General features: G+C 31.4%; 1 protein-coding gene across 2 annotated transcripts in view; it reads left to right on the forward strand.

Moving 5' to 3' along the window:
* Positions 1-22,032, forward strand: part of EDIL3 (EGF like repeats and discoidin domains 3) — a gene marked incomplete at its 3' end in the record, with an annotated part of 399,965 nt that overhangs the window by 361,408 nt on the left and 16,525 nt on the right. For both annotated transcript variants that reach the window (XM_081296057.1, XM_081296058.1), the window contains one exon: positions 15,886-16,041. In XM_081296057.1, the coding sequence (XP_081152183.1) occupies positions 15,886-16,041 (156 nt within the window). The remainder of the gene's footprint in view (positions 1-15,885; positions 16,042-22,032) is intronic.

The raw sequence follows: 22,032 nt of genomic DNA on the forward strand, positions 1-22,032 counted from the left end.
TCAAAAGCATTGAAACTATTTTTTCACAAGGACTTAAATCTCTGGATAGATACCTAATCTATATGAGATTTGTTATTAGAGTAAATGTTTTTCTAATTTGCATTTTCCAATTGGATGAGGCTAGTAGATAGAAATGTTAATGATTTCTGCCTAATACTCTTGTGTCTAGTAACCTTTTTAAGCTATTGAAGCAAATGGCTAAATTTCTGGCAAACTTATCCAAGAGAAGAAAATTTTAAAAATGGAAAACTACAAAACTACTGATTAATTAAAAAACTGTTAATATAAATATGCCAATAAACTTATAGTGCAACAAGAATAGACATTTTTATCAAGATGCATTAAAAACTTGGAAAACCTGTATGTTCAGGGAAAAAAAAAATAAGACAACTACAACAACCAAAAATACCCTGAATAGTTCTATGAGCATGAAAGACATTGAATTTGGCTTCACAGTTTAAAAAACATATACTCTCTGTTTTACACAAACTATTTCACAGATGAGAAAGAGAGGCAAGTTTCCCAGATTGTTTAGAAAAACATGACCTACTGGTACCCAACATGGGCAGGAAAGCACAGGGAAAGAGAGCAAAAGAGAGTAGCACTTGTGAACCTGATGTAAGCATCTAAAGCAGAAATTAATACGGGGATCCATCAAACTTTAAATGTGTTTTCTGATAGAGGGTAATTTTTTCACAAGTGTGAACGAAAAGTTTTAAATTTAAAAAAATCTACTAGTGTTATTCACCAACTTATAAAATTAAAGCTAAAGAGATAGTATCTTAATGATGATTGTGTAAATTGGCAAAACCATTTTGGAAAATTGTCCATATCTTGTGACATTAAGTATTTGTATACTCTCCAACTAAAAACATGACCCTTCTAGGTACATAATCAAGAAAAATATTTTAGTATATATACCAAGAAGCAAATATAAGAATGTTCATCACACTGATCTTAAAAGCCCAAATCTGGAAATCATAAAATACATATGAGAAGGGATAATTGTATTGTATATATATATACACATATGGACTTTTATAAAGCAGTAAAAATAACTGGAATTTGTAACTATAAGAAAACATATGGAAGAATCTTAGTAATATAATATTGAATTTAAAAAGCAAGTCCCAGAAGATGCCTTTATGACATTTTTTATGCATTTTTAAAATAACTTAAAGCTAAATGTTGGTGTTTAACATTAAAGTCATACCTGCAAACTGTTTTAGAAGGCAGTATAACAATAAATAATACAGGATCAGGTAGTTTTAGTGGGCAGAAGAAGGATAGGGTGAAAGATTTGTGCATAACTGTTGTCAATGTTAGAGTTCTCAGATTGATGGGTGTTGTTTTTATAGCTTTGATTGTGTATTAATTAATTAATTGATTATAGAGAAACCTGCATGATTATCACAATATAAAAATACATACAAATTTGATAGGATTCAACACCTATTTATGATTTAAAATTTTATAGCAAATAAATAATAGTAGAGAACATTCTTAACCTAACAAAATGTATCTATAATAGAAAACAAGAATGTTAGACATATTAATCTCTGTTTTATTATTGGATTATTTCAAGTTATTGTTTCTGTCTTGAAAATATAACCCGATTAGTTACAGTGACATGATAGTTTTAAAAAATGTGCTATTTGAGAATTATTCCTCAAAATTTACCTTTCAGTCATCTCAGCAACCAAGATATTTCTTGTTCCTGAAATATGTTGTTGACACGGTGTTTTTGTCATTCTGTTACCTTTTAAAGAAAGCATCACTCTACGTGAGAGTTGAAGGAAATGCATCCCAACACAAGGCCACATTTTCAGAACACAAAATACTAAAATGACAGTCAATGTTACATGTGGCCTCTGTTCACTCGTGTCTCCTCTCCTCTTAGGGAGAATTGGGACAGTCGTTTGTGTTGGGCCCATAGTGTTTCTGTTGAACATTGAGACATGTCAAAGTTATATTTAGATTCCTAAACTAATAGGTATTTCAGCATTTCTTGAAATGTGCCAGATTTCTCCAAGGTGGGAAGAATATATCAAAAAACATCTTTAGATACATAAAGCTAGAAGCTCAAGAGACAGTGATCTATGAAAATGAAGAATTTTAATTTCTATTTTTGTTTTTCTGCTTCTTTGCTGATTGGTTCTTGCTGATTACAAAATAATTTTCTGATATACTTTTAGTGTCAGTGTAAGAATTTTTACATTATTATGTTTTTCTTTCTTTGAGTAGTATTTGAATTTAATAAAAATTCTTTAGATTTCAGGTTCTTTAAATACTTATAGTATTAAGGAAAAAGAAAATATATTTATATTTTCTGTTTATGTTGTCTTTGATTATTTTTTAAATTGTATCTAAATGTCATTAATTTTGAGTCTAAATCCTTCAGTGGGATATAAAGGCATTCAACTGATAGGGATGTCTCAACAGAGTCTATTTAAATTTACAAGTAAGCCCTCAGTGAAGTGAGCTATAACTTGGGAAGTTTTTAATATCTTGACTATATATGCAAAACGAAAAATAAGTTCAATATAATGAGTTTGTTTCAAGTGATTTATTAATTCCATATCTAATTTAAGACTGCAGTTTATGAGCTATTTTATAGTAATAAAAATATAGTGCATGAATAGTTTTAGAGTTAAAGAATGTGATTTTAAAAGTATGAGGTTGTTTGGAACTGATGGCACAGGGAAATTAGCCCTTGTGTAAGTTCTGAGACAAGCATATATTCAAGAGTCCTATAAGTGCAGTGCCATTTCTCACCAGAAGGAAAGAAGAAGCATCTTATTTTTCACATGCAGTCAAGAGCAACATATTTTATAGGAGTTATACACCATATATTCGAGCTAGAACGTTATAACTGTTAGCCACATACCCTTTGGGGGCTTTATTATAGACGTACCTGAGCCACATTGTACATAGGACTTAATTAAAATATGGTCATTAGATTGTATTCAGATTTTTTTCATCATTCAGTCCCAGTTTTATATTCTACTGCTTAATATGCTTGAAAGGCTCTGGATACTGTATAAAGAAGTATAAATAAGAAATAGAAATTGAGACCTAAAAGAGCAGTTTGATGAGATCAGAGTTTCAAGAATACAATGACTGCTCTTTATTTTCACTAGGACCCGGAGGAGGGGGAGACAAGGAGGAGACATTAGCATCAATAATAGCAGAAGAATATAGATATTCATACAATATATAAATTAATATTTGTGTGCATAAGTAAAACATGTTGATTTTATGGATATTGAATAAGAAAATCTACACGGTGGCTTTTAGTGAGTTTGTAAGACTACAGATAAAATTTGTGGTAACTGAAGGGCTGAGAAACTAGATAGCCCTACAAGATCCTCTGGAGCCTGATTGTCTTTCTTATATGAATATTAGTACTCACAGTACTATTGACAACAAATTTGAATTTAAATAATTTGCATTGCTTTTATCCATCCTGTATATGTAATCTCTCTTAGGACAAAATATTATATCTAGAGGTCATCTTTTGGGGCATCTCCCTTTCCTATGTCAATGGATCTCAATACTATAATCTGCAGGTACTTATACACCTGCTGAGTCTTCTCCCTCTTCTCTCTAGGCTCTTCAGAGCTCTGTTCTGCCCTTGTGATTTTGGGCTATTAACACTGATGGTGCATTTTTCTAAAGTAATATAAAGCATTTACCTTATAGCTGATCCTGAAAGGCCATGCCTTTTCCATTTCCTTTTGTAAGGTCAAAGGGGGAAAATGTTGCAGCTAGGTCTCTTTGCTCTGTTTTTGTTGGTTTAACCTAAAATTCAATCACCATAAAGCACACATGTATTCAGTTAAAATCGGAAATTCTAGCATTATAGTTTGCTTGGTCTGAAGAAACAAAGTGGTATTTATGCATGACTTTCAAATAGTGGGAATGGTTAAATTTTACAGCAATATAAAATGCATAGCTCCTGCAGCAAGCATGACATACAAACAGACATTGAATGTTCTGTCAACTTCCCTACATTTTGAGAGCCCCTTACTATTTAGTGATTTGATGTTGTAGCACACTTCATTCTTACATGTTTGCATTCAACATGTTGTTATCATTTGTGTTTATTTGTCACAAAGCAAGATTTATGTAGTTGTGCACATTCACAAACATATTTGTATATAGAAGATTTTTCTTTGTCAATGTCAGCTTCTAAAATATATCATGGCTATACAAAATACAATGCATTTGATAAAATTATATTTAATGAAGCAATTGTCAAAGATATATTCAAACAGATTTTCAAGTATAAATAACAGCCAAATTCTAGTTACTGAAATGCATGCAAGTTGATCCACAGTTCACTTTACAAAAGATGCTAACATAATGTTTACCTGGGTAGTACTTACACTGTGCTGTCAAAAAGCACTGAATAACAAACTGTATCATTGCCTACTTAAAGGCTATGTAATTGTTTTCTAAGTCACATGAAATTATTTACTAATGATATTTTTTTTCTGCTCCATTTGGGCTTTGGTTCTGCTGTAATTAACCTATCTGAATAAGCCTTACTGTATACCATCATGCTCTTTAATCAAAGAGTTGTATGAATTATCCATTAACGAATTGGTAATGATCCTATCAAGTATAGACTAATTCAAATAGTCACCACCTTGAATTTTTATTCATGGAATAAGTCAAGATTTCCACCCTAATCAAAATCATTCTTGAGAGGTAATTAAAGAAAATATGTTAATTCTGCCCTCCCAGGTTGATCTTATTTTTGATGAACTTAGCAGAAAATTACTTTCAGTCATACCATGAAAAACATACTATTGTTTTACCTAGGAGTCCTGAAAATTTTGTTTTTCAACATGTTTCAGTTTTAATTTCACTTTGATCTGTATTTTCTTAGATTCAACATATTTTTTTTAAATTTAGATTTGTTATATATGACAACAGAATGCATTACAATTAATATTACACATATAGAGCACAACTTTTTATATCTCTGGTTGTATACAAAGTAGAGTCACATCCTTTGTGTTTTCATACATGTAATTAGGGTAACAATGACCCCTCCCTTCTCCCCCACCCTTTTCCCCTTTGCCTGATCTAGAGTTCATTTAATCCTCCCCCACTCTCCCGCAGCATATTATGAATCAGCATCCTTAAATTAGAGAAATCATTTGATTTTGGGGGATTTGCTAATTTCACTTAGCATTATATTCTCCAGATCCATCCATTTACCTGCAAATGCCATGATTTTATTCTTTTTTAATGCTGAATAATATTCCATTGTGTATATGTTCCACATTTTCTTTATTCATTCATCTCATCTACTGAAGAGCATCTAAGTTGGTTCCACAGTTTAGCTTTTGTGAATTGTGCTGCTATAAACATTGATATGGTACTATAATATGCTGCTTTTAAGTCCGTTGGGTATAAACCCAGGAGTGGGATAGCTGGCTCAAATGGTGAGTCTATTCCAGGTTTTCCAAGTAGTCTCCATATTGCTTTCCATATTGGTTACACTAATTTGCAGTCCCACAAGCAATGTATGAGTGTGCCTTTTCCCCACATCCTTATCAACACTTATCTTTGTTTGTATTCTTAATAGCTGCCATTCTGACTGCAGTAAGATGAAATCTTAGAGTAGTTTTGATTTGCATTACCCTAATTGCTAGAGATGTTGAACATGTTTTCATATATTTGTTGAGATTGGACAATAGCTAGCTGGTTAATGCCAATGTCTTGGCTGAGCACAAGATCACGAGCCACTCACAGCTTTGTCAATTCAAACAGCAATTCTTTATTCCCGAACTCACACCGGCCTCCACACACGCTCTGGGGCAATCCCAGTTCTCCTCCCCCCAATTCACCTACTCACTTCTGAATCTCCCGAGAACTCAACGGGGGCTCAGGTAGCAGGAACGCCCTATTTTCAGCAGCAATAATCTTCAACCTCCAACTTCCCTAAAACCCATATTGTCTTAAACCAGGAACGCCTTAAACTTGTCTTAAACCTGGAACGCCCTAAACCCAAGGACCGGGATACTTCCTCAAACCTGATCAGCTCTAAACCCGGATCCGCCCTGGTCCTTGAGCAAGGTCACCTTACATGCAATGTCAACAGCGAAATTCCAAGGCAAGTCCATTTAACATGGGGTATGCTGGCAAGGAAATTTTGATGCGTATTTCCTACTTGGCAATGGCCCTCAGCAGGTTAACTTGATGTCAATTTTAGTTATTTTTAACTACAAATATTTGGGGATTTCAAAACAATTTAAAATAAATTTTTATAAAATATTGCACAAAGATCTGCTCATTATAAAAAAAGAGAAAACCAAGTACTGTTCCTTTGATGCAGTTACAATTTAAGTACATCAATACAAGGGCATTAACTTTATAATATTATTTTCTTAACTCCAAATGTAATTTTGGCTTTTTATTTTTAAACTTCTTTGAAATTTGGTGAGAAGATCTTGATATATGGACTTTAATCATTTAGAATGACTTTCACACATGGTTGAATTTTCTTAAATGTTTTCCTAAGAACTACATTTGGAAGCTTCCTCTGTAACTGGGAAACTGAACTCAGTTTAAGTTCTCCTGTATTGAGGATCTGAGTACATCGCATCCTTTTAACTTATTCAGCTTCTTGGTTGGGATCACTGAAGCCTTTATTTCCCTTCCAAATTTCTGAGGCAGGCACACAAATGCATGTGCATCAGGAAGCCCATTGGTGACTGCCTGAATCTGTGCAGAATCTCCTGCGACTACAGTGGGGGATTCTGACATCTCAATCAGAAAAATAGTGACCCAGACTCAGAGCACTGTGTGCTAGAGCTTTAGTGGTTACTCTACTACCAGAAAACCCATGCCTGGGTCAGTGCTTCATCTTCCAATGTTCTATCAAATCAGTTGACAGAGAATACAACCTTCAGTAATATTAACCTGGAAAAAGGAAAAGGAAAATGTGTTGGATTTGTTAACTCACAAAATTATAAGATATGATACTATTAATTTAATATATATTTATACTGAAACACCTCAATTACATGGTGAACAACATAAAGCAAGTTTCCCACCCATGTAATTTTACACCTTGACAAAAAAGACTAGTAATAATATAAGTGAATTACACAGTACAGAAACAGTGAGAGTTCAGTTATTCTAACAAAATCTCCTTTGAATAAGCAATGCTTCAAGTTTTGTATGTCAAGAAGATAAATTATCTTTTCTATATTTGGAAGAAAACAGGAGTAGAAGAGAATTGTTTTTCAGACCAGCTTTAGTTGTATTGCCAGATACTGGCAAGAAAGCCAGAGGTAGTGCTGATACTTAAAATCTGAAAGAAAATTATTTCAACTGCCTGGTATATGATGAGGGGTCAAGGGGGAACCCAGATGGACAGGGTGTGTCAAACACCAGGACTCTTTTTTCCCTCTTCAAATCAAGTACACAAAAATAAAGAAAGATTGTTTGGGGCCTACTTTTACAATATGCAGTACAACAAAAGAGTGGGAATTATTCTAAAGATATGAAGAAAAGCTATGAAAATGGAAATTTTTCTACAGAATAAGCAAATTATTAGAATATATAAACATATTTTTTATAAAATATTTTATGGAAAAATTAGAAAATATGGAAGAAATAAAATAATATTTTATTTAAAATGATATTTTATTTTTCCATAAAATAATGGGAGGTGAAATTCAAGATTAGGGAGCTATCTTAGAAATGTGTTTCAAGAAAATTTTAAAAATTTAAGTGCAGAATAAAAGAGAATAAAATCATGGCACTTGCAGGTAAATAGATTGAGTTGGAGAATATAATGTTAATTAGCCAATCCCAAAATACCAGGTGCCAAATGTTTTCTGATATAAGGAGGCTAATTCATAGTGGGGTTCAGAGGGGGAGAATGGGAGGATTAGATGAATTCTAGATAGTGCAAAGTGGTGGGAGGGAAAAGGAGGGGGATGGAGGTAGAAAAGATGGTGGAATGAGAAGGACATCATTACCCTAAGTACATGTATAAAGACATAAAGACACAAATGATGTGACTATACTTTGTATACAACCAGAGACATGAAAATTGTGCTCTATGTGTGTAATACAAATTGTAACACATTCTTCTGTCATATACAACAAATTGGAATAAAAATAAATATATTTTTAAAAATGTAAGTACAGAAATTACATTACTAAAAATAAAACTTATAATATTGAGGTCAAATCAATAAACTTTGAGAATGTAAGGGAGAATAATAAAAAAAAATGAAAATGATGATTAAGAAAATATTTTAAATACAAGAACTCAGAAGTAAGGAAACAGTTTTTGGATAATTGGCTTTCAAGGGTTAGAAAGCAGGCTGGGATTGTGGCTTGTAGGTAGAGCACTTGCTTAGCACATTTGAGGCACTGGGTTTGTTCCTTAGCACTACATTAAAAAAAAAAAAAACTAAAGAAAATAAAGAAAAAGATGGAAGAAAGAAAAAGAAGCAAAGGAAAATTTTAAGTGAAGTTTGTGGTGCATGCTTGTAATTCCAAAACCTTGGGAGGCTGAGGCAGAAGGATCAAGGTTCAAGTCCAGCCTGAGCAACTGGAGACACTGAATCAAAACGAAAAATAAAAAGGTCTGAGTATGTAACACTGTGATACAGTTCCCTCGTTTCATTCCCTTATGTAGCAACAAATTTAGATAGATAGATGGAAGGAGAGAGAGGGAGAGAGAAAGACTGAGATTCTGACAGATGAAGATGAATTATACTGTTAATTTCAAGAATAAAGAACAAATTTCACAATAATCCACCAAGTAGGGGGAAACAAGACAAAGTAGATTATTAAACAAATACTGTTGAGAAGATTCCATTTTTACATTAAAAATGTGACATGCTCTCATATCACATAAGATGTATGTATAAAACCAAGATGATTCAGATGTTAAAGAAGGAAGAATGAAAGAAAACCTAAGAGGAAATCATACAAGAATATGTAAATAATTTTTAACTGACCTAATTAAATAGAATGTCTTTTTAGACACTCCAAAAAATGCAATTGCAAAAGAAGTGATAAATTTTAGTAAAAAATAAAACAAAAATATTTGTGTCAAAAAATAAATTATATATCAAATTAGGTGAAAATACAACAAATATAATAGGAAATATGTTGACTACAAATAAATAGTCCTTTAACAAGAAAATCTTTACTTCAATAGATAATAGATAAGGGGCATTACAGAAACTACATCTGTATATATTGTTAGAATGAACAATCAAAAAATTTAAATTATAGAGCAATATCCTTGATGAACATAGTTGCAAGGTGCTTAACAAAATACTTGCAAATCAGATTCAGCAGCACATTAAAAATGTCATCATGATCATTTGGTTTCATCCCAGCTGATTTCCAAATGGATGAAACTGGAAGATCATGTTAAGCAAAATAAGCCAGACTCAGAAAGACAAGTTTTGCGTGTTTTTTTTTCTCATATATAAAAGCTATAGAGAATAAAAGAAAAAATAGAGAATAAAAAATCTATAGAAAATAAAAGCCTTAGGATAGAGAAATGCAATCAGATAGAGGAATCAATGAGAGATAACAGGGAGTGAAACTGATTGAATTATGTGCATGATGAATGTGTCAAGATGAAACCCATTATTCTGTATAATTAATGTGTACTATTTTTTAATTTAACAAACATCAAGTGGGGATTGATAAAGTAAATTTTATATCTAATGCATGCATAGTTGTATAGCCATTACAAATTATTTGTATGTAAAATACCCATGGGAAGTGAGAAAAAACACAAAATTTCAAAGCCACATATGTAATGTGATCTAAATTTATAGGATATATAGAAAAATATCTAGAAATAAGTATATAAAGCAATTAACTGGAGTTAACTGAATAGTAGAATGACAACTAGTTTTAAGTATATTTCTGATTATATCTGTGTACCAACTAATATTTTCACGTTTAAAAATCTTATTTTTATTTCTTTAAAAATGGTCTTTGATCCAGTGACTTTAATTCTTTGAATTCAGTTTCTAGGAATAAAGAGATATGTGTTGAGAATGAGAAGACTAGGATTTTATGAGACTATTGATTGTAATGGGAAAATATCAAGTTGGGGACAAGAAACCTTTTTGATTTACAAGAGCAGGATTATGGAAAATTCTCAAGATGACTTTTAGAATAAGAAAAAAATTGAAATAATATCTTAGAAAATTAGTGAAATGTTAAGAGAGAGTAAATAATTGCCTATAAATGTGGATGAGATGTGTAAATAACATCTGATAACCTATAATATTTTTCAAATACTGAGAATTATAAATTTATCTAAAAATATATATAAACAGGGCAAAAACGTTGTTTGTTTCTGATGGGGAGACAAAGGTTTTGTTTTTTAAATTTCTGTATTTTAATTTTTTCCTATGTAACATGAATACATTCACAAGGTAAGATATAAAAATTATAAAATATAAAATCCTCATAATTATGCTCCCATTCTCAATACAAATACGCAGTTACACTAATTATATGACTCTAAATAAGTCCTTTTGAAAAGTTAGTAATTGTGAGCTGAAAGCAACCATGGCTGCAGCTCTGGTTGACATATAGCATTTTCCCATGTTGCAGTTGCAGGTGGTTAACTATGAAATTATCTCAAGTTTGAGTCCAGGGCAGAAGATACCTGAATATTTGGAATGGCTACAACATGCCCTGTGTTCTACAGAATGCACTACTGAATGATCACCTGAGCAGAGAAAGTTTTCAGTAGTGCCATGTATGGCTTCACATATAAAAAGCACACCCTAAAACACCAATAAGAGTGAAGCCTCTGCATCCTTTGAAAGGTTGTTTTGTGGTATAATTTTGTTTGCTCTACTTTTAAAGATATGATGTGAGGAAAAATTAGAAAAAGCAATTGTTATTTAAAATTGTTAAAAAATAATGTTGGGGGATTTAAAACTCTAAAAGGGAAGAGTACATTAATGAGCTTTAGAATTCTTGTATTAACAGAACTTCAGAATAGTTTAAGGATTATAAACCTTAGAAACTCAATATCAAATCAGATATAGGGGCTAAACCATAGCTCATAATAAGTTTAGCACATTAGCCACTTGGTCTGCAACAATATACTTTGATAACCCACAATATTGTCCAAACTCCAAGTACAACTATTTTATGTCTTAAATATAATTGAGATTATGTGCAATTGACCTATTTACTCTAAAGGTTAAAATATTTGTTTATAGCAAAATATATCTAAACATTTGTCCTATAACTCAATTTCTTAATATAGTTTGTCCCTCTGTATCTGTAGGTTCTGTATTTATGAATCCAACCAAATGTGGATTGATAATACTTGGGAGGGGGTGATTGAATCTGTGCTGAACATATAGAGATTATTTTTCTATCCATTATTCCCTGAAAAATACCATCTAACTCTATTTACTTAAAATTCAGAATGTATACATATAATAAATGACCTAGAGATCATTTTAAATAATCTCTGATGGATATACATAAGTTATATTCAAATACTATTTCTTTTTATATAAGGGACTTGAACATCTACAGATTTTAGCATCCACAGCAGGGTCCTGGAACCAATTCCCCTTAGATACCAAGGGATGACTGCAATAGATAATTATATTAGCTTTAGTGTTATTTCTCCTTAATGAGTTAATTTTACAAAGCTCCAGGAAGTTGTAAAATACATAATCCAAGCTAAATTACATAAAAGCAAAAACTAGAGCACTTTAGATGCAGCTGAGTTGCACATTTCTGTAATAAATCTCTTCAGCTCTGTTCACTTTTCTTGAACACCTCTATATCTATATTGCTTTTTATTTTCCTCAACCCTTTAAGAATGTCTCCATAAAAAAACAAGTAACTCTTTCAACCTTCCATATCTTTTTCCAGGGAGACATTGTCAGGGTGCTGTGCAGATTTCTGAAATGCAGTTTATCGTGATCTTTCTCTAACAAATGCTTGCAGATGTTCCACACCATTTTTCTAACTTTGACATGCTCCAAAATAATTTATGCTTTGGTAAAACAATATTATAGAGTTTTATAACAGCAAATATTCCTACATAACCCTTATGCAATGTTTTTGTTTACTTTAAGTCATTCAAGTCTCTCTCAATAAGTGTTCCTCCCCTCTTACTATCATTCCTGTAATTGGAGTGAAATAAATCACAATACATTCTGGAACCAAATTTTCTCTTTTAATATTAATTTAGAGCCATTTCATATTGAAGTACAAACCAGTATTCAAATAGAAATATGAAAGATGTCATAAAAAATTTTATTTATATTTTATAAATAATGTAACTCATACATGAGAATTTGAACCATTTTAAATTTGATCTACTTTAAGAACAGATGAAATGATTATCTTTTTGTACATCTTGAGAATATAATCAGAATATATTATATCCAGAAGTTGATTCCAAAGCAATTCAGCTACCCCTTTTCCTTTTTTTCTGTATATTTCTAACAAGGTTGTCTCAGACTGATACTAGATTCTTTCTTCAGCTTTATTTCAGCTTGTCATCAAAGTTTCCTACTTATTGTATTTTATATATTGTTTTATATATTTAATAAATGTTAACTCTTTTTATACTATAAATACTCTTATCCTCATATTTATATACATATATATATAGATATAGATTTTTTTTTAATGAGGAAAATGAAATGTAAAGAAGTAGAATAATTTGTCCAAAGGCATGTAGCCCATTCAGGACCCCACACCATGCAGCTCCTTAGAGTAGGCTGACTCTCAATAATCAAATTCCTAAAGACTGGACAGAACTTTTAGCTAGTTACCTTTACTAGTAAAAATTCATGTATACAGCTAAAATAGCAGGTTTCCTTTATGAATAATGTAATTTCACATGGGAGTATTGGAGAAAGGCAGCTGCATTATTACATGCTATTTTCCTTATCCATAGACTGGGTCTTCACTGTGGAACATACTTAGGAAGCAGCTTTAGCCCAATCCAGCAGAACATTTATTGAGGACCTATTACCTATAAGATACATTATAGACCCAGACATGAAATGCAGTACTCTGAGCCAACACAATGCCCTAAATAACCTGTTATATTAGAGCCAAATTTCAGGATATGAGTGTTTAAAACAGCAGAAGGTAACATGTCCAGAATATTTGTAGTTCAGCTTTAACTTAGAAGATCTATTAGATGTCAGGGTTGTCGGAGGCCAAGGGCAAGTGTTAGGTTCTGAGAAATGGCCTTCTCTGGAATGATACTACATGCTGAACTCTGGGGTTGGAGCATGTCTCAGGGTTCTCTCTGTACATGCCCTCTCAGCAACCTCATGTTATATATGAGTTGCTGATTAATTTTGTACTGAAAGAAGTGCTTTGCTGAGATCTTGTATTTCAAGTTTAATGTGGCAAATTTTAGGACAAAATCCAGCTTGAAACAGATTGCTGCCTATTTAAGCTTAACTAGTACAAAAAAGAAAAACATTTCTAGATCAAAAAAAATTGGAGAAGCGGAGCAGTTAGGGGAGAAAAACATATCTGCTGGAAAGAGCCAAGACACACAACTTGGGAGAAAACATCTCCACCCAGCAGGAAACCCAGCTGAAGGCAGAACCACCACAGGAAAGGAGATGAAGGAAGACGCCTCCTTGCGTCATCTGAGCTCAGGATTCATGGACATTTAGGCTGAAGAATTCAGCCCTGGGTTGTTCATATCCGTGGTGTCACTGAGTTTCCTTTGATGGAAACACAGTGACTCAGAGTTCTGTGAGATGATTTTATTTATTTGTTATTTATTTTACCACTGGTTGAGTGTCAGCAACATGAAGAATATTGTAAAGAACAGCAGCTTTACCTGAGAATCTCTCAGCAATTAGATTTGGATTTAGGACAACAAAGCAATCAATATTTTAAGCCCAGACAGCAGAAGAACACAGAGGAAATTCATGATTAAACATAGAACTCTCCTAATAGTGTAAATCCAGAGTTGTTTTTGTTTGTCTTAGACTTGCTGTCAGTTTGATGAGTGTGGTGATTCTTCAGAAATTTCTAAAGTAGTTACAGAGGATGGAAAAAAACAATCATTGGATGAAAATGTGATTCACTACTTGGAGAATACATATGTATGATGAGCCTTTAAAGAAGAAAGACATGGTTTGCAATCTGAAATTCTCCCTTTCTCTTTATTCACTGCTTATCTTCAGATCACATGTTACATTACTTCTTTAGGCATCTACTACCTCATATGGAAAGAGGAGATAATATCTCATTTTCCATGGTCCCTGAAAGGATGAAATTAGGCACATAGAAAATTACACTTGGTACAATGTTTAGTATCAACCATTTCCTTCCCAGGATATCATAATTTTGCCATCCTGCACTGTTGAACAGCACATGATATTTTAGATGAATACGACACATATTTGGAACACAGGAAAATATATATTCTCTTCGGAATTATTTTTAATGAAGCATTAAATGTAGTTATCTACCTTAATTCGTGATATTTTTTGAGCTTAATATTTTTAACGCATGTTCCAAAAAATGAGCAAAAAACTCCAGGTGAATTTAAAAGAATATAATGACACTCAGTGACACATTAGAAACTTTTTTTTCATATTTATACTGATGGCATCTATGCAACTAAATATGGTCTTATTCTATGCATTGCCCCTAGCTCTCTGTTCTCATTTATGGCCCGCATCTGACCCATGGCAGACTATTTATGGCTACCTTACATCTGACAGGATGAAGGATCTGAAATAGAAACAAAAGGACATAGTAGTTAAAAGCACCAAGGTCACACACGTGGATGGTCTCATGAGAGTTAAAGATGATAAGATCACGGATGTAGCATGGCACTTAGTGATAGGAAATAGGTGGAAGTAGACAGCTACTACTTGATGAAAACAAATGTATAGATCAAGGGACACAAATAAAACCAAAGGTAACATTCTTTCAAGAGTTTTCCTATGAAAAACAAAGCTTCACAGATTTATTTTTTAATTAGAGTTATAAAATATAAGAATCAAGAATGAGAGAATGAAGATGGAAATTATTAAACTATTAATATTATATACTCTTCTTTGATGAAAACCATCCTTTTTTTTGCATTTCAATTATATTTTCACAATGTTAATGCTGACTAAACTGACCTGGTTCTCATGTCCTATATGTTTTGCAGAAGAAGAAGAAGAAGGAAAAAAAAAACACTGTATAAGCACAGATCCCACCAGTCAGGAATGCATTTGTAATCTTACATTTTTGAAGAGTAATTGACTTTATTCTCAAGCTTTTCAGGATTATAGCTCTCTGAATAGGAATCTTCATTGGACAGTGATTATTATTATTCAGTTATATATTCCTGAATTGATTATATTCACTAAAAAGGTTTACCTTTTATTTAAATTTTATTGTGAAATATCTGATATTTGTTATGAAATGAACAGTTTTGTTCATGTTATATACAGTACAATTTTACTTTTATTTTATTGAATTACTTAGAAAAGTCAGTAAATTGAAATATACGCATAAGTTCTGGGAGATAATAATCAATCTCAAAGTTACCCTGCCAGTTCCATTCTCAGTTATATGGAAACTGCACAGCTAGATGAATCAGTCTAGTATAAAATGAATCTGTGGACCTTTGTTTTATTTTTAAAATGGTCAAAATGGTTATTCAAGAAATCTTGGACCACATTTGGCCAATGACAAAATCAAAATCATAAACCAACAATAGACTCAGCCATCTCTTTCAGAATACAATAGCCAAGTATATTTTTGGTTTTGCATGTATCATTTTTAATTTCTTGTGTTTATAAAGGATTCAAATTTACAATGGATCCAATTGTTACATTTAATTTGTGTGTTTTTATCTTTTAGGTGGATCTTCTTGTCCCTACCAAAGTGACTGGCATCATCACACAAGGAGCTAAAGATTTTGGTCACGTACAGTTTGTTGGTTCCTACAAACTAGCCTATAGCAACGATGGAGAACACTGGGCTATATACCAGGATGAAAAACAAAGAAAAGATAAGGTAAGGCATCTAAGTAGTTAATAAAGTTCACAACTAGATGATCAAATTCTATTCAAGTTGACTGAATGAACTTCATATATATATATATATATATATATATATATATATATATATATATATATTGAAAATAACCTCTACAAGTCCTAAAAACTCTATGTTAAATAAGAAATTTTAAAGAAAAACCTTGTCAAGGAATTTGTAGTAGTGTATATAATAAGAAAACCTCTTAAAAAAACTGCTTTTCTTATAACATTTCCCACATTGTCAGTTGTCTGAGTTATAGCTATGTGTGGTTCACTTCATGTCTTATAAACTTAATAGAAACTTGAATAATTTACCATAATGCACATGTAAATGATACTTCTGGGACACATACTACTATTATTACTTTTATTATCAAAACAAATTGCTGGTGCTATAACAAACATTATTTAAGAAAAAATTTCAAAAATTTAATATTTTTTAAATATTTAATATTTCCTTTATTATGTTTACAAGTAGGAAATTTAGAAATTAAAAAAAATTATCAGAGCAATTCATCAAAAATTTTCTTAGTCATACTGTTTATATTAATAGGTTTGTTTGACTTTTCTTTGAGTTGTATGTTTTTGTAACTATCTGTGTCTACACATAGAATTTGATTCTAAGCGTACAATTTCTAATTGGTTTTTATTAAGTTTTTATCATCTTGAACATCTTTTTATATATCAACAAGTGTCAAGTTCTGTGTGATCCTGAAGAATTATAGTGCCCAGGGGTAATACTAGTGCCTAATTGGGATCAGATATTAAAATTTGGCCTCAACGAACTAATGACATTGAGTTAATTCATTGCTTAGAGTCTTCAGACAAAGAACTCTAGCTTTCTGAAGACATCAACAGAAAAATTTAAAGGATTTCAGGGAAAATATAGCAACCTCTTTTATACATGTTAAGTATCTGAGTTAATAATGATTTTTTATTTGATATTGGCCTTTTTCTCATACTGGCATCTTTATCCAGAGAGGTTGAGAATGTTTCTTTCTTCAAGTGTTGAAAGCAGAAAATTTATAAATTCCTCAGAAACACTAGGTCTGTAGTGGTTATTTCCATGAGTCAATAGAATCTGAATTAATTTCACACAAAATTCATTTTAGAAGAGATATTTTTACCTTCAGTTCTAGGTAGCCAAGTCTATTTGCATTTAACTGTCAGAACAACCAGTTAATATCTCGGGATACACATGCTTTTTACATTTTAAACTTTTAGAATAGGAAACATTTACTCTTTCTTTGTAAAACTTAAAATAAGAGCATGCTTTATAATCAATAGCACCATAGATTAAATGAAGATTGAGTATTTTGCAAACCGTTCTTCAAATTTATTTTATGGACTATAAACAAATATTTTTCAGTCTTTTTTACAAATAACTATTTCAGTTCCTGTCTTTTCCTTTTATAGTAGGCCCTCTGATGCATACATATGATTTGTTTCATATGGAGTTTTTTAAACTTAATTATATAGCCTTTAAATTAAAGACACATAGTATTTTCTTCTATTCTACATGTGTAATTAGTACAACTGTAATATTAAAATCTGTGAGTTATTTAGAGAAGAAATGTAAAGAAAAATACTTGTCTCCATTTATATTAAACTTTTAACTTATGGATTATATGTGAAAAATTTAAATTTCTTCTTCATTGATAGACTAGACATTTACTTATTAATGCATTTTAATTCATCTCAGTCTGAACAAACATAAATTTTTTCTTTCAAATTTGTCTAGTTGCTCTATAGTGTCTTTTTTTCTTCCTTCCTTTTCTCTCTCTTTATGTGTGTGTGTGTGTGTGTGTGTGTGTGTGTGTGAGAGAGAGAGAGAGAGAGAGAGAGATACTAGGAATTGAACCCAGGGGTGTTCTACCACTAAGCTACACTTCCAGCCCATTTTATTTTTTTGTTTTGAGACAGGGTCTTGCTGAGTTGCTGAGGCTGATCCAGATTTGGGGACCTTTGTCTACAGTGTATGTAGCTGGAATTCTAGTAGTGCATCACTGTACCTAGTTTTATAGTGTTTTCCAATTGTTCAATATTCTTACAGATTTTTTATCCGTGTGTCATCAGTTACTGAGAGAGGAAGGTGGAAATCTCCAACTACAATTGTGGATATGTATATTTCTCCTTACTGTCAAGTCAATGTTCACTTCATGTGCTTTGAAGCTCTGTTAAAATATGCATAAATAAGATTTTAGTGTCCTTTTGATTAAACAACCACTTTATCATGTAATATATTTTCCTCTAAAATCTACTTTGGTACTAATAGAAGTATATATATATATATATATATATATATATATATATATATATATTTCATTATTTTTGTATGTTTTATTCCTATTCTTTTAACTTATTTATATTCTATATTTGAAATGCACTTATTCTATATAGCATACTCTGTATTTTCCATTATATCTCTGCTATTTAGCTAGAGCATTAAAATCATTTATATTTGATTTGGAAATTGATATAATTAGGTTTAAAATTATCTTCTTGCTATTTATTTACTTTCTATTTTTACACCTTCTCTGTTCTCCTTTTTTGGGAGTGGGGCTTCTTTTGGATTAATTGGATTTTTAAATGATTTCATTTATGTCCTTTTAGACTTGGCTATAGTATTTTGTTATTTTAGTTATTGCTTTAGAATTTATGGTCTACATTTTAAAATTATGAAGGCTGCCTCCAAATGAATGCTCAGGCCCAGGAACTTACTTCTAAAAGCCAACAAAGTAAATTGTAGTTATAAATTCATGTACTTAGAAAAACATTTATTATAATATATGATTTGGATATGATCAAAATAAGTCTATAAAAAACAGGTTTCCATTAAGAAACTTCAAAAATTGTGAGAATAGCAATGTACTACACTATTTACTGAAAACATTATAAGCAGAAATTCTCATGTGAGGTAATAAAATCACTCTTTTATCTATACAGTGTGAAAATTTTTGAAAATTAAACCATTTTTATACTAGAAACATATGACCTTTTGGCTAAGACAACCTATTTGCCTGATAGTTTTAAAATTAAAATTAAATCTAGTCATTTAGCTTATAATATTATAACTAATTAGATACAATGGAAAAAAAAACTAATGTAAGTTTACTACTATTAGAGGAGACAATGGATACCTATAAACTACACATAAAAATGCAGCAATTAATATTATGATAAAGGAATATTTTATGTAGAAAAAGGAGCTAATAGGCATGGAACCTCTTTATTCCTTCATGGTAAGGGAGATTAATAACATAAATATGAAAATGTATTGCATATATCCTTTAAACACTTAAAAAGTCAGGCTATATGAATATATGAATATGTACATATGAATATACAATATGTGTTTATATGCATGGCAACCGCTTGGTGAACTTTCTAATTCAGTAGATGAGGCACCGACTTGTCTGATCAAGAAAATCATGGAGAAAGGTTATTGAGATATATATCAATCAAAATATTTTTGATGAATATCAAAATAATTATTGTTGCTATTATTACTAGATATTTTACCTGTAATTTCAAAAATTTTCATTTTTTTAGGAGGTCTGAGTGTAATTAGCAATTAACTTTCCTGGGATTAAATAAGTCATTTTTTTCCTATTGATTCTTGACATTATTTAGGCCTTATTTCCTATGGTTACTTTCCATAAGGGAAAAAATAAATCTTCAATATTTGTAAGTGTAAATTCAACTATATAATAATTTAAATGTTTCAGGATGAATGTATATGTGAAAATGTTTTATAGATACATTTTTCAAAAGGAAATATTTACAAACAAAGGTTTATATTTCTTTCTTCTTTTACTTAATGCCTTCTGTTTTTTTGGACTGCTTTCACAGATTTTGAGAGCTTGGATATGGAAATTGAAAGCAGATTCAGATACAAGATTACTTTATAAAAATAATCTCAAAATAATAACCATTTCTAGGTTTACAATAAGTGGTGTAAAGGAAAATGTAAAAATACATGAATGCCCTTTCTGTTTTTCATTAGTCAGAACTGACTAAGCTTCAGGAATTAAATGCCAAAAAAAAATTTCCTATGTACATAGGAATATATGAATATACATGTGAATGTGTATGTGTACCTGTACATACACACATACCTGAAGTCGAGTGAGAAAAAAATAGACGCCTTGTTCTCTTCGCTAAGACACCAGTTTTTGACTACCCTCCCACAGTGTTCACAAGATTGTAACTTTCTTTAGTATTCTGTTTTATAACAACACTACACATTAAATCTTTTGTAACTGAGCCTGTGATGACACTCTTATTACAGTATATACATTCTTGTATTTCTCTTTCCAGTCTACAATATTTTCTAACACTTAACTAACTTTTATATTTCTTCACAACATGGATTCAGCTGCATTTTTTTTTTTATTTGAAAGTCAAATGTTCCTTTGCTCTTATGAAAGTGACATTTGTTTTACACTCTTGGAGCTATTTTTTACTGCATTTAGCAGGAAAACTGCAAAACTTGACAGACACTTGCAGTATTTAATTTTTTCAGGTTATAAGCCAAAGTAAAACAATAATAAATTACAGGAAGAGTTCATATTTGGGAAAATAGAAATGAAAATGGGTTTTCTCATCCAATATATTAGTCATAACGTCATGTTATTTAAATTAAATCTAAATTCATGCCACAGGAACTTTCTTCTCTGAGGAATTAAGAAGCTGGTAATATTTTATTTTCCTCCCTGAAATTAGTCAGTATTTTTTAAAGCATAAATTGAAAAAAAAAAAACTTTATTCGGGTTTCTTCATTAAAAAAAAATAAAGAACGCTGTTTCTAAAAAGACTAAGTTGGTCCTTAAAGATGAATGGCTCATATTCACCAAGAATTCATGGCAACCCCTTGGTGAACTTTCTAATTCAGTAGATGAGGCACCAACTTGTCTGATCAAAAAAATCATGGAGAAAGGTTATTGAGAAATATATTTGGGCCCTTCTGTGGATTTTCAAAAGATGGGCTGGGAATCTGAATGTTTGTAAATGTCTCTGCTTGTTTGAATAATAAAGCAAGTGGGGGAGGGATGATTCTAATTGATTGCCAAAACCAAAATTAAATTTTTGAAATTAAGCATAAAATTTATTATAATTCCTTATGCTTTTATTGGCCTTCTAACTGGTTGATGGGAATCAATATGAACCAGTGTCCTCAAAAATAATTTAAATTTTAATATTTTCCAATATCTTTTGAACATCTATAGAAAACACTAGTTTTTACAAATTTTATAATGAAATAATAGGTAGTTGGGAATACAGAATGGGCTGAGAGCACCTAATAGCTAGTATTTATATTTATTCAATTATGCATTTGGAGGCAGTTATTAACCACTCTATGCCAAACACTGTATGGGAAAAAAATCTGAATATGATATAGTGATACAAAGAACTCCCAGTCTCAGAGAGCTCAGAGCTGGTAGAAAAAAACTTTGACATGATCAGCATATTTTAAACAATCAAAATGTATAAACTACCAAGGTGTATAGTTTGATAAAACAAGTGCAGAGGAGAAGTAGCACGTATATTATCAGTTTCCTAAAAGTTCATGACTCTTCCGTAAGAGAAACAGGATGTTCTTCTCATCCTCCTTCCCTTTCTCAACATTGGTGTAGAAATATAAGTGGCCCATCATCATCCTTCATCAATAAAGCTGCCATTATCAGTATTGAAGGATATATTCAAGTTTAACTGTAATTACAGATGCCACAGAGCATCCTGTCATTTCTGCAGAAGCTGGAATTTTAAAGGAGCTGAAATTAAATTTGAATGTTTAAAGCCTTGAAACTCCAACTCATGGGTAAGGCAGAAATCACATGAGTAGGTGATGGACATGCTCTTCTGAAATCTGATCTGGGTGACAATGGTCAGCCTAAAGAACCCTTTGGAAGTAAACAAAATGGAATCCTCAGTGGTAGTCTGGGAAGAGAATGCTAGCAGGGGAAAT

The sequence above is a fragment of the Spermophilus citellus genome (genome assembly GCF_964194105.1).
Source record: "Spermophilus citellus genome assembly, chromosome: 1".
Lineage (NCBI taxonomy): Eukaryota > Metazoa > Chordata > Mammalia > Rodentia > Sciuridae > Spermophilus > Spermophilus citellus.